The sequence below is a fragment of the Lolium perenne genome, chromosome 5 (genome assembly GCF_019359855.2).
Source record: "Lolium perenne isolate Kyuss_39 chromosome 5, Kyuss_2.0, whole genome shotgun sequence".
NCBI classification, from domain to species: Eukaryota; Viridiplantae; Streptophyta; class Magnoliopsida; order Poales; family Poaceae; genus Lolium; species Lolium perenne.
In genome coordinates, this window is record NC_067248.2 from 225,684,301 (window position 1) to 225,698,943 (window position 14,643).

The 14,643-nt window shown below is 44.6% G+C and overlaps 1 protein-coding gene across 2 annotated transcripts; it reads right to left on the reverse strand.

Moving 5' to 3' along the window:
* Positions 1-4,423: 4,423 nt before the first annotated feature.
* LOC127302105 (squamosa promoter-binding-like protein 17) lies at positions 4,424-8,658 on the reverse strand. 2 transcript variants are annotated; one of them, XM_051332466.2, is made up of 3 exons: positions 7,910-8,658; positions 5,490-5,626; positions 4,424-5,380 (listed from the first exon to the last, which is right to left on the reverse strand). In XM_051332466.2, the coding sequence occupies exons 1-3, from the start codon at positions 8,260-8,262 to the stop codon at positions 4,671-4,673; spliced, it is 1,200 nt and encodes a 399-aa protein (XP_051188426.1). In that variant the 5' UTR covers positions 8,263-8,658; the 3' UTR covers positions 4,424-4,670. The 2 variants fall into 2 exon arrangements, with proteins under 2 accessions (XP_051188426.1, XP_051188425.1); XM_051332465.2 differs by having other exon boundaries at positions 4,424-5,383; positions 7,910-8,657.
* Between the last annotated feature and the right edge of the window lie 5,985 nt (positions 8,659-14,643).

The following is a 14,643-nucleotide window of genomic DNA, read 5'->3' on the forward strand; positions in this document are numbered from 1 at the left end:
CGCAAATCCTGATCTAAGTTGCGAGCTCTAAGCCGGTTTTCCGGTATCCTTGCAGCCTGAGCGCTAACAGAAGCAAAGCCATGGGCAGCGTTATACTCACGTAGGGTTAGGTTCAGCTCGCGCTGCGCCCGGACGATGTCGGCGTCGTTCGCGAGCAGCTTCTGGCGTTGCGCCTCCAGCTCCGCCTGAGCCACTGCCGGGTCGATGTTCTGCGCGATGGGCGTAGCTAGGACGCTCATGTCCGCTTGGAGTGGAGTCTCTGGTGGTGGTGCGGAAGCGCCTGCAGCCTCCTGGTCGCGCTCGGTCGGCGGCTTGGCCGTGCGCGTGGACTTCATCCGGCCAGCGCCTTCCGCCGCAGCTCCCTTGCCGGCGTCGCCCGCGCCAACGACCAGCACCTCGACGCTGCCAGCGGCGCGGTCGCTGCGAAGTGCAGATCTTGGCGGATCCGGAGCCACTAGTACCGGCGAGAGGCACTGGCGCTCAGGGATGGTGCCGTAGTAGACGAGGATGCTCCCGAACTCGATGACGCCGCCGTTCTTGGGGAACTTACCTCCATTGGAGAAGCAGCCCGTGTTGTCGTTGATGAAGTGCATGTCGCGGATGCGGTTGACGAGCGCGGTGACAACACGCTCGCCACCGACGGTGAGGAGACCCGCCCGAATATGAACTCCAGCAAGCGCCGCTGCGGGCCCCATGGTGGGCGCCAACTGTCGTCGTGGTGAACAGACAGATGCCATGAGATGGCTTATCTTGGGGCCGAATGGACGCTAGAGGATTCGGGGGAGGGTTTTTGGTATGAATGGAAAGGTTTCCGGATGGATTCCTCCAGAACTTGGCCTTGGCCGAAGGTAGAAGATGATGAACTCAAGAACAAGTACAGCACTAGATCTCTCTATTTCTTCATCTCAAGTGCTTACAAGTTTCTCTATACAAGATAGCTCTTAGCTCGTAATCCAACGTGCCCGCGAAGGGCTGTGCCCCCTCTTCTTATATAGGGGAGAGGGTGGCTTACAGGGGAAGAAACCCTAGAAACCCTAATGGGATCTTTGACTAGACAAACTACTTTACAAAGCTACTTTAGCTACCGGTGATGCCGGTATGCCTTTAATCAAGAGCTGTGACATCCTCCGGCACCTTTTATGTCATGCTTCGCCTTTGGCGTCATGGCTTCGATTAAAGCTGGAGTGCTTCGCTCATCTTTGTCTTCTAGCTCTGGAGAGCATCTTTGACCAGTCTTGCCGACGTGCTTTAGTGTAGCCCGTTCCGGTATTCCGGTACGCTCTTAGCCAGTTCCGGTATCCCCTTCTTGGGATACCAGTATGATTCTCTGAATCAACCTTCGCTATCCGGAACAACCTTTAAACCGGTACTTTGATGGCCTAAACCATCCGGTTTGGCATGCCTTTGGCATACCGGGGGTCATCCCCCGACACGTTTCCGATGAGCTAGAGGTTGTCATGAGAGTGAACACAAGCTCTAACCCATCTCATGGATAAGAACCAAGAACAACCAAGAAACACGATGCAATGCATGCAAGGTTTGAGCTCTCTCCGATGTTGCGGCCTACTATCTTATCAAGCACAAACCTTATCCTTGCGCGTTCCTCTCTAGTCGGCAAGCTCCGTCTTCATCTTCTTCAACCTTGTTCATGCCACCATCTTCATTCAACTTACACGCCACCGTCTTCTTCGATCTTGTACGCACGCCACCGTCTTCATCCATCTTCTACGCCGTCTTCATCTCTCTACATCTTCAACACCATCTTCATTCGTCTTCTTCATCGTACTCGATCTTCTCCATCTCGCAACCTTGAGACCATCATGTGGCTATGGACATGTCCTAAGATTGATTCTCAACGCAACCGTTAGTCCATAGGGATTGTCATCAATTACCAAAACCACACATGGGGGCTCCATGTTCTTTCAGGGGAGGTGGAGGCGGAAGAAGCTGGGGATGACAAGTTGGCCCAATGTCCATCTCAGCTACACCTACGGTAGGATTCTTACGGGTTACGGCCTCTCACGTAACGTGATGTTGTGGTGGGTGATTCACGATCCTAAAAATATGGAAGGAAAAAAACTACACCAGCCTTATGCCTCCACATCATCTCGTAGGTGTGTAAGTGTGTGTTCGTAAAATTCTTCGTGTAAGTGTAGCTTACTATGTAACAACTCAGCCTTTGCAAATGGCTCCCATAGGTTAGAGCTGCTCCCAAAATGATTTGAGATGGGTATTAGTGGGATTTGTAACGCCACACTTCGGAATTAGTAGTTTTTGAAAGAAAAAATCATCAAAATACTCCCTCCATTCTGATTTAGTCTATATTCTAGAAAAAACGAGACAAATTAGTATTGCATTTATTAGTAGTACTTAGATGTGAACAACTAATTCAACCAACATTGAAAATAATAATATTCAAGAGGGCAAAACCATTTCATTTTTAGCGTTGTTGTTGACTATAAGCTAGAATCATATCCCTGGCTAGAATGTAGATTATTTCAGAAAAATTTAGAGCTAGAATGTAGACTATTTCAGAATGGAGAGAGTATGTATAACTCGTTAACCTAGTATAATTATGATAATTTTATGTAATTTACTCGAGAAGCAATGTCTCATCTCAGGAGAAGAAGTTCAACTTTGTTTATATAACTGTGACCATAAACCGATCGAGTGAGATGCTTAAAATCTCAAAGTAGGAGTCATAGAAATGTAGACATTCAAAGAAGGGTTCTAAATTTCCAAGAAGTGTTAAAGAATAGTCATAACGTTGATTACCAAATATGAAACATTATTAACATTTGCTAAAAAAATGACAATACCTCAAAATTTGAGTTGACAACATTTTGCAATTTTGATAAGAAATTTACATGTATTTGACCATGGAGTTTCTCTGTCTACAACACAAATTTCACTTCTATAAGCATCGGGAAATTTAACTTCTATACAACAACAAAGCACCGAGGGAAAGTGCCGCTTCTCTAAGAAGAAAGAAAAAAAGAGGAATACTAATGCATAAAGTAAATGAAATTCATATAATGTGTAGATTGCCTACTTTTTAACGAGAATAAATTTTTTTTCACTTCTGTAAGCAAATTGGTTTCATAAGGGCTTTTTTGATTTATAAGATTTGTATAGAACTTATGTAGGATTTATATCCTATGGGAATTTTCCTACACTAGTTGTTTGATTTATAGGACCATATTCTATAGGAAATAATCATATAGCAATCTTGTAGTGCAAATCCTATAGAAATAACATTAGGTCATACCTCATGGAAAATTTTCTTTAGCACAATCAAACACAACTCATCTTTCTATAGGATTCAACTAGTCATGCCATCTCAATCTTATGCTTTTCCTATTCCTATGAATTAAAGGGCCCTAAGATCGCCTCAAATCATGTTGTCATCGCTCAAATGAGCTCTAACTATTTATTTGGACCATAACCTTTTTTCATGTACATCAACAACCTATGACTTGCAAACGGAATTTTAAACTTGCACGCTAATCCAACACCACATTAAGAATATCATGTCAATTGCAGTTACCATGACTTTATATCCATATTTATTTCCAATCTCTTACATATTACATTGACGATCATTGAAACATGTGATTCCTTTGTAAATGACATCACTATCATTCGACTAAAAAAGATGACTAAACATGTATTGCACAAGTATAGTCTAATATTGCATTTAACATAATATGTATGAGTCTAGAAAACCATATTACTTTGTGAAACTACATAATTAACTCCGGGATTTCTTGCTCCCCAGATCAAGTTCCATTTATTTTTTAAACTAAAAAAACATGTCTATATTTAAAAAAATAATCTAAAATCGATTCTTGATGTACTCCATGATGTATCTTACAAACATAGAAAATCTCAATTTGAAAATTTTCTAGAGCCCAATTTTTTTAAAATGAATTTGAGTATAGTTAACCGTGCATACTTTTATGACTCTTGAGTTTACCATATTTTGTCAATTTTTGTGTAGCCCGGAATTGAAAGAATTTAAGTTAATCATATTTTGTCATTTTTTGCCTAGCTTGGAATCGAAGGAATTTAGGTTCCTCATTTTGCATAATTGGAGGATACATCGTTGACGACTACAACAAAGAAAAATCCAGATTCATTTGAAACTTCCAAATATGATTTTTTTTTTCTCAATAGAGATTAGTACGTAGAGCTCTCAAGGCGCAAATAGTTTTCAATCACTTTCAACATACCCACTCCGTCGCATAATTCTTATCATGGTTTTAGTTCAAAATTTGAACTACAATCACGGCAAAAATTATGGTTTTAGCTTAAAATTTGAACTAAAATCACGATAGGAATTAAGAAACAGAGGGATTAGTAAAGATATGCCCTTGCAACCTCGCTAGTAGCTGAAAACGTGAAGATGGAAAAACGACGAGGCTAATGGTAACAAGAGGGATTAATATTTCAATATATAGTCCTTACAAGCGAATTAAAGGTGCTGGGGTGTTCAGTTCATGGACACATTGGGCTCCACGGAAGGAAATCCCTGCTAGCTCTACCAGTTAACGTATTTCCTCCCGATCCTGAAATACAAATCGGCAAGTGGAAGGCGCACAAAACTCAGGCCGCCCAATGTTCCATGTCTCTTTGGCGCGCGTGACGGTACGTACGGGGCATCACTACTACTAGAGAGACCAGTTCATGGCATTGCTAGAGTGGCTGAAGGCGCCACCGGACCCATGGTCGACGTGCGGCGGGTTCGGTGCGGCCCTTCCTTGCTGCAGCGCGAGCTCGAGCTCGCCGAACTGGCCATGGTGGTGAACCGAGCCTGGATGATGCGGATGTACCTCGGTCATGACAGTGTCATTCGGAAGGTGGTGATGGTGCTGCTGCATGTTCCTGGCGCCTCCATGGCCCCGGGGGCTGCCCCAGGAACCGCCGCTGCTGCTTGCGGCTGTCATGTAGTTGCTGGCCATGACGGAGGGCGCCACCGGGCTGCCTTGGAAGGCGCTGGTCGTCGACATTGCCGGGGACCTGTTGTGGGTGGCACTGTGGGCACTATGATCCCATGGCTGAGTTGACAGAAGAGAGAGAGCACAGATGGAGTCGGCGGCCGCTCCCGCGATACATTCGGCCGAGGGAAGCTCGAAGCCCGGGATCATCGACGGTGCGCCGCCTCCCCCTGAGGAGCTTCCCTGGCCGTTGTACGCGTGGTGGTCGCCGTATCCCGCAACTGCGCTACGATGGGGCTGGTGATGTTCATGGCTGCCTTGCCAGTGGGCAGTGCCAGGCATGCGGTGGTCGACCGGCTGTATTGCTGGCCATGGATCCCCGACGCTGCTTGGGGCCCTTGGGTAGGAGAAATCTAGCAGGAAGCTTCTGAACCTGCCTGGGTCTTCTGGAATAAGATTTGCAAAGAATGGAACAGTCAGGACATTTTATTCAAAAAAAAAAAATTGCAAGTAACTTTGCGGATTCAGTGATAACATGAGGCAGTTCCTTACCTTGGAAGGATCCGGAAAGCCGGCCATAGCGTGCAGCCAGAGGTCCAGGTGGGGGCTTCCTCCGGCGCTCATTGTGACCGGCAAGGCGTCTGCGGCAACTTCGTTTTCCTTGGTCAAATTCAGGTAACTGATGGAACCTGGGATCATAAAGAGACTACTTAAGTATGAACTCAGTATGGTGATCTTGCTAGTGCAGATTCACTAGAGAACTTCTTTTCAATTGACAAAGGCTGAAGGGTCACCATAAGCAGGAATTTCATAAAGACAGCTACTGAACATGTATCAACAATAATCAATGTCACGCAACAAAAGCAGAGTAAAGGGTATTCATACATCAGTCGCATATCATATTGTTGGCTGCTATAGAAAAAACTGCATGCACATGAAAAGATGGGAAATGCTAACACTGCAATCAAGAACCTGATACTAGCTTAGTATCTTAATACCAAGCATGCATCAAGTGACTAAATAATAGAGCAAATCACATGCCATGTGAAAAGCTGCATCGGTGCAAGCAAACCATTTGTTATCAACCTAAACTAGTAGTACTAATCAAAGAAATGCCTTTCATGATTAGATCACACATGACGACCAAGGGGAAAAAAAAGGATCCACGCATCACGACTAGGGAAAAGAAGGCCCATGTGGATAGGACACCTGTAATCATTCCTAGATAGTGGAAACGTGCAAAGGCTTGTGGTACATACAACAGCAGTCATAAGTGATGTTTTATCTTTCAAACAACGGGGCAAGAACCTTCGTTATGCAGAAGAGCCATAAGCCCATAAGGCCGCAGTACGTGGCAGCACACGAAAAAAGATGATCTTAAAACGGTATCAATGAGCAATATAAAAGAGACTATTTGGACTTCATTTTCGCAAATTAAGAGTATGGTGTGCGTTAGTGAACAAATAGATCTCCAAATAAAACCTGCCTCTAAAGGTAGATGAACCTACCAAGAATTACTGCCTAGCAACTGGCATTTGATTAGTGCAACATAATTACATTTGAATATTAGCACAGAAACCACAAATGTTGCCTAAGCTACATGTAGATCGGTTGTTGAAAAAAAACGGCATTTAAAGTTCGAAAAAATCTGAAAATAAATCTTGATGTAGACAATGTTGTGTTCTACCAACAAGCGGAAATACCTTACATTTGGGGCTCCATTAAAATGACAAAATCTGAAATCTATAGTAGCAAACACTGGAAAATATGTATCAGATTTTGTCATTTTTGTTTAGCCCGAAATATAAGGTATCTCGAGTTTAAAATTTTGCATGTTGGTAGAACACAACATTGTCTACATCTAGATTTGTTTACGGATTTTTAAAAAAAAACTTGAAAATGCTATTTTCGAATTTTGAAATAAAAAATGAGGGTAGCTCGGCCTACAAAAATCTTCACTCAATATTAGCACGGAAAGTTTCTTTGACATTCCATTTTATCTGTCTCACCCAATTTCTCTCATGTCCAACTTACTTTCTATACTACTCACTCCGTCTCGTTAAACTTGGCTGAGATTCATCAAAAAATTAAACGTATCTAAATGCTATTTAGTGTTTAGATATATCCAAATTTAGACAAATCTCAGACAACTTCCATTTAACGGAGGGAGAGTACTATCAGTAGGGCACTGAATAGTACTACTACCGGTACTGCATTTTATTACTGTAGTAAATTAAGAGTATGGTGTGCGTCAGTGAACACAAAAACCTCAACATAAAACCCACCACATGTGAAGAAAGTACATCATAAGTTATTTGAATATAGCAGCACTATTTGTAATTCTTTGGCGTTCCATTTTATTGCATTTTTCTCCCCTGTCCATCTTATCTTATACTACTACTACTCCTATCACTAGGGCATTGAATAGTAGGTACTAGCAGTGTAGTACCGCCCGTTGATACAGTAGAATAAAGGAGGAGAACTAAAAAGAAATCTAGGCTTACTATATGTGACACTCTGACAAGAATTTGAGGGTGTGCGCTTTTCCTGTCCCTTACTATTCTGGTCAGATTCTACCTGCCGAACCAAATGTTACATTGGTTGCTGCGTATCTACCAGATGCATAGCACACCCATGCGTCATCACATGAAGTTAGTTTCTGGATGTGGCAAATCAAAGTACTACCAGTACAACAAGATGCATATCATCAGTGGCCCTTTTTTTAGAAGATTTTCATGGCCAATTGCATGGCCTGAACAGTGAAACGCCTTGACTTGTATTTGCTGACGGCCACATGGTGGGAAGCAATATACTACGGGTAGCATCGGGGAGTAGCTAGGAGTGTCACGGGTGCAACAGTAGATGGAGCAGCGGCAGGTCGAGAAGCAACAAAAATGGAGCAATTTGAGGCGCAACTTGCTGGAGCTCAAATTGAGCGAGCAGGAGGGAGAAGGGGGAGATGAGCTTTTTACCTGCTGCACTGCTGGCAGAAGCGCTGCTCGATGCCGGCGACGACGACGAGCGGGGCCTTGGAGTGCATGGAGCAGACCTTGTGGCGGCAGTAGTAGGTCTTGTCGCCGCTCAGATCCACGCCGCACCCCTCCACCTGGCACCTCGGCTGCTGCGAGGCGTTGCCGCCGGCCGCGGCGGATCCTCCTCCAGCTGGGCCGGCGCTCGGCGCGGCGCCCCTGCCTCTCCTGCCGCCGCCAGCGGAGGTCCCGCTCCCGCCAGCACCGTCCTGCTCGAAGTAGATCTTCTTGCCGAAGTTGAGCCCGTGAGCGTCGTCACCGGGTCGTCGCCCGCCGCCGCTGCTGCCCGTCTCCATTGCCTCCGGTGAGCTCTCCCTTCCTCCCCCCTAGCTCCCAGCTTTTGTGAGCCGAGCACACACGGGCAGGCAGGAACCAGTAGCCTAGTAGCGACTAAACTAAATAGTGGCGGCTGGCTTTCGCCCCACCCTCCTCTCCGCTCTGGCTGGCTGGCTAGAGAGAGAAAGGCACAGGAGGAGAGATGATGATGACGGGAGGGAGATGGAAAGCGGCAGACGGAGGGAGGTAGGAGGCGACAGCAATGGTGGCGCCGGGCTTAAAATAAGCAACTTTTCCGGTGTGTGGTGCAGTGTGTGCCCTCCCGCTCTGCTGTTTCTTTACCCTCGCCCGGCTCACGCACGCACTTCCACTGCACTACTGTTCCACCCCACACACGCTTCACTCACTCACTCACTCTCCCCAGCTGCTGCTGCCGCCCTTTTTATAGCGAGTCATGCTGCTCCTCTACGAGTGTAGCTACGAGTACTCCTACCGAGCAGGAGTAGACAGTATAGTATTCGTGGGAGCATGGGCTCTGTGGGCAGGCGGCGGTGGCGGCTCCGCCCAGCTACACTTGGCATATACGCTGGCGGGCGGCCGCGTGCGTGCGCCGGGTTTCGCACCTCGCACTAGCCATGGTCGATGTGCACTGCACCGTTTCCTGGCAAAAACTAGAAAACAATTTATCTATTTTAAACCTTAAAACTTATAGTAGCTCCAAATATAAGAGCGTCTTTGCATACTTACCAAATTGTTTCTCACTTTTAGGGATGTAAGAATCACCAGTTTAGTTGCGAATTGTTTTACGCAATCTTGCATGATATGATGTTTAAAGTAGTGTTTGACCCGTTCTTGAAGAAACACTCGATTTCACCGTTCTCGTTCAGACATGCTAGCGGGTCTAAAAAGGGGGAGCCTGCGTGGCTGCCCTCATATTTGCTCACCACCATTGTACAACAAATCACATCCTCACTTATCCTCTTGATCATCGAAAGCGGCGGGAGCAATTTAGATCCGGGTCAGCATCTTCTTCACCTCTGGGTCTCTTAGATCCGCGGCACCGGCACAAGCTGTGATGGGTCTTCCACATCTACGGCACCGGCACAACCCTCTTCGTCTCCAGCAACCTATTTTCCCCGGCTCCAGTTGCATGAAGGCGCCTACAGCCAAGGTTGTAAGCACCTACAACCCACATGTGCCCTACCTTTATTTTTGTAGCTCGTTCATTCAATTTGTTCAAACTTCATGTTGATTTAGCTGTTACTTACGCAAAATCGACAATTAAGTGGTTGCCCTCGTAGCTGTGATCCAGGATGCTTCTCATCTAGCAGAGAGCGTGTCGCAACTACAAGCCCTCCATCACATATGGTTCAATCTATGAGCGCAATAGAGAGGATAACAAATCTGAACTACATCTACAACAAGAACGATGTATAAGCTATCAACATGCTTAGGATGAGAACAACCCCATTCAACCACCTTTTGCAGACATTACGGGAAAGGGGGTTGCTTCAATATACCATCAACACTTGTATTGAGGAGCAAGTGGCAATGTTCCTCCATTTTCTTACACATAACTAGAGATTTCAAGTGATTCACAACACATGGAGGAGGTCGACTGAGACAATATCTAGTTACTTCAAGAAAGTCATGTATGCTATAGGAGAGCTCAGAGGACATCAATCCACCATTTGGTTGCATTCCTGCAAGATCAACAATAGCTACCGATGGTTTCCATATTTCAAGATGAGCAACTCTGTCTTCTCATGGAATGCTCGATTCTATTGCAGTGAGGCCTAACAATTTTTTCATGTTCATGTCAGGGTTCTATTGGGGCGATTGATGGCACTCATGTTATGGCTAGAGTGCCAAGGAGGGAGGGTCATGCATACATGGGAGAAAGCACTACACTTGTCAAAATGTGGTGGTGGTTGTTGACTTTGATATGAAGTTCAAATGTGTGTTAGCTGGATGGGAAGGATCAACTCATAATGCATCCATTCTTGCTGATAGCTTGGAGAGACCACATGCCCTCAAAATCTCCGATGGTAAGTTCTACCTAGCTGATGTCGGATATGCTTCCCACCTTGAAATTCTTTCACCCTTCAGGTCAACAAGGTAACATCTCAATGATTTCTCTGCAAGTTTATACCCCAAAAATGATAAGGAACTTTTCAATCTCAGACACTCAAGCCTTAGAGTGTTCTCAAGAGGGCATTCGGTACTCCAAAGAACAGGTTTAAGATCCATGATCAGAAATCATCCCATCCTTTCCCCGCCGAAGTTAAGCTAGTTCTTGCATGTTGCATTCTGCAAAACTAGATCTTGGGGTGGGGTGTTGAGGAGTTCTTCGCCAAGAAGAATGATCTGAGGAATGACAATCGTTGATGTTGTCCATGGTGTCAGTGCTACTGATAATGGCACCTGGAAGACCAAGAGGAAGGAGTGGGTTGATACTATGTGGGCTAACAGAGGCAACCCCAGGATCTCAAGATTTTCCGTTTTCAACCATGTCGTTGTGTTTTATGAACTCCTTTTATGTGTGTGTAACTAGTACTTGTCGTGAACTCCTATTTGATAGTAGCTAGATAATGTGGACAAAGTGATGTTTGCTAGTAACTATGGCTAAACAAAGCTAATTTAGTGTTGCAAGTTAGTTTTATTTTCCTCGTACTTCATAGTAATGTGTGCTAATGTCACCATTTGTGAGAAGTGGTTACCACAAAATCACAACATCTGAAACCAAACGACCAAAATTTCCATCCCCTACCCGGAAATTAACTTTGTTGGCAGCCAAACGAAGTGCATAAATGGTCTGAAATTGTTTTGATAGCAACCAAACTAGATGCACAACTTGAATTTGAACTTGGCCCGGTGAATCATGGCTCCAGGGGGAGATCTCCCTGGATGCAGAAAAGGCTGCAAGTATCCAAACACGCCCTAAATATACATCATACCCTAAACTATTTAATCCATGTCTAAATTGAACCCTTGAGTTGTTTGGCACACTTGGAAAGAAATAATCTCGTCCATAAATACCTATTGTGTCCCTTACTAGACGGACCCGCACATCTGATTCATCTTCTATACGAATCCATCTCTATCTGTTGTAATAAAACAATGTTGGACATGGACAACCGGTGTGGGAGGGACAAGTGTTTCCAGCCTTCTCTAGTCAGAGACGGAGCTCTCCTAGCTCGGCCGCAGCCACATGGCCCCGCTCGACCGCTAGCTCTTCAAGGAAGAAGAAGAACCATCTGGCTCGGTCGCAATGCCGCCTAGCTCGGCCGCGGCCCCACCTGCCCCCGACAACGACACCAGAAAAGTATTTTGACAACCCCCAAGTGCAGGGAATCACCGTAGTACAATTCAATAAGTATTTGAGTGTCGAACCCACGAGGAGCTGAAGGTAAACTTTCTATTATCTAAATCCATATAACCCACTTATATGGTCTTTCAGGCACATCAATGAACTAGAATGTGGAAGGTGCTTTTATTATTAACCAGAAAGCAATAAAGTGTTAAAAGTAGAATAAATGAAGTAAAAAATACTGCAAGTAAAGTAAAGACTATAAATGTAAAAGCAAGTAAAGTAAAAGGAAGTAACTCAAGTGAGCAAGTGTTTATTTTTATTTAATTTGTTTTGTTGTCAAAATTAATGAAGCACATGGATGGTCTTTTTATTATTTCTTCTAGAGAGGGGCCATAGATAGGTGCAGCCATATATATATGTGCAATACACCTCTAGTGATTGATCCCAAGGCCATTACCGAGCAAACAAGAGAGTTATTAAGATATGAAGTCCAACCATCACTGTAAGTTTCAATCTCCCCACAGTTATATCCCCGTTAATTAGCAATGAATTAATATAGCATGCATATTTAAGACTTGGGACACAGTTCTGTAAATCTCCAGCTATCCCTCCTCCTATCATCATGCAACGGTGACAACCTTATGCATTCCCAAAATATGTGTGCACTCATATATCATTACATAAGATCATCATAGAAGATAACATATACTTCTATGCAACCAAGAAAAAACTATTTCACAATTGTCATAAACAAGTCACTACTCAAACATAGACATAGAGACACAATAGATCATGAAAAATAATAGATTGCATCACACGTCATGTTTGCCAAGAGATTACACTAGGCAAATGATGGAGATGTGTTGTGGATGTTGATGAAGAGGTGAGGTGAAGATGGCGATAAAGATCCACGTGGCAGTGGCCACGGGAGGCGGCGGCAGCTGGGCGCGCTGCGCCTGGCGGCCCTAGGGGGCAGTGGCCCCTTGCCCTTTCTTCTTCCTTGGAGATGGTGCTAGTGTGGAGGATGTTCTCCCCCTCCTTGGTGGCTTCCAAGGAGAGTAGTTTCATCATAATGGATGGGTGTCACCAAATTACGGTTTTCCCTCAATATATAGAGGTGGAGGTTCAATCTAGGCCATGTGATGGATGACCTTTTGATCCAAGAGCTCCTAGGCATCTATAAACCTTCCTAGTACTCCTCTCTGTTCTTTATGAGCCTATAAAATTTTAACTTGGCCGAATCCCGAGTTTGAATCAATCACGTCACAAACTTTCGAATTCTCGAAGCTGCATTTGTATCATTCAGTAAAATGGGTCCGCCGGTCGCATAAGAACTCCGTTTGAAGTGTTATTTATGTCAAATGAAATTTATGGAAATTCTCCACAACTTTGTGGTCCAAAACTGTTCCATTTGACTTGATATTCGGGCCTCTCTGGATATCTTTCAAAACAATTCTGCAGGGGTAGAATCCAGGAAACTCCAAATCTTGCAATAATGAGCGGATTTCTTCCATATCGCGTGTTTCCTACATAAGAAAGTGTAAAACAAGAACGTGTGCACTTTTGAAACTATTAGTAGGTTAGTACTAGTAAACATAATAAATTTGCAAAATAATAATAATTTTAACACAATAAACTACAAAATTTATGTATGCATTTTATATACATCAAGCATCCTCAAGCCTAACCCATGCACTAGTAGGGAAATTGCTATAAAATATAAGCTTATGAGGAGCGGACCCTGCTGAGGACACGCAGTTGCTATTAATGATCCCGTTCGGAAAACAAGCACGCGACCAGTATAGTCATACTAACCGCGTGCCAGCGCTGGCACGAGACTATTATGTGGGCTTAGGCTGCGCCTGGGCTGAGAAATTAACCACAGCGTGCCAGACCAGTAGCACGCGGCTAGTACTGTATTATCGGAAGCGTACTGCTTGACACCCACGTGGCTATTAGATTTCGACCGAACTAGTAGCAGCGTACGCGCTTCTGGTCCGCTGATATTATTTTCACTCAAGGAAATTCAATCGTCGCGCGGAAGCAGCCCCCCCCCCCCCCCGACGCGCACACAGCTATTCGATCCCACTCTCTCCGCCGACACCGCTCGACCTCGCCGCAGACCACACCAGAGTCGTTGGTCCGCCACCCACGCCACCTCGCCACCGACCGCGGCCAGCACCGTTGAGCCTCCGCGCGCGCTTGCCCTTGCCGCCGACCACGCCCGTGCCCGAGCGACACACCGACTGCCCACACCCCACTCGCCTCTCCACCTCCCGATATTCCCTTAACGTGCTCGATAAAATGGTTGTGCAGCGTGTATCGATATGAGTTGATGATGTTTTGCTGAAATGCGATTAATTTCCATTTTGGCAAATTTCTGGCAACTCCGTATGTACCATTTTTAGCAAAGGCCATGTTGAAATTTTTCGTTAATTTTACTACTTGTGTTGTAATGTTGTGATTGATGATTATGTGGTCTGTATCAATATGAGTTGCTGATGTTTTGCCGAAATGTCAATTCATTTCCATTTTGGAAAATTTATGGCAACTCCTTATGTCCCATTTTTAGAAAAGGTCATGCTGAAATTTTTCATTAATTTTACTACTTGTGTTGTAATGCTACAATTGATGATTACATGGTGTGTATCGATATGAGTTGCTGATGTTTTTCCGAAATGTCCATTAATTTCCATTTCAGCAAATATCTAGCAACTCCATATGTCTCATTTTTAGCAAAGGTTATGCCAAAATTTCCCGTAATTTTTTTTTGTTGCTATATGAATTTCAATTATAGGTTGAAGATGTCGAGAGACCACAATGATAAGGCGGTGTGTTCTAGCTCTCCGGCGCAAGAAAAAGAAAATGCAGTAGAAAAATATGCAATACAACAAGAAGCATAAGTAGTGTTGGAGTTTTTGCAAAGAAACTAGTGACATTGATGGCAACGACGTGACCATGATGGCGTGTGCTCGTCGTATGCAGATATGCTGTTGGGGAACCCCAAGAGGAAGGTGTGATAAGCACATCAGCAAGTTTTCCCTCAGTACAAATTCAAGATTTAATCGACCAGTAGGAGAAATGCGTG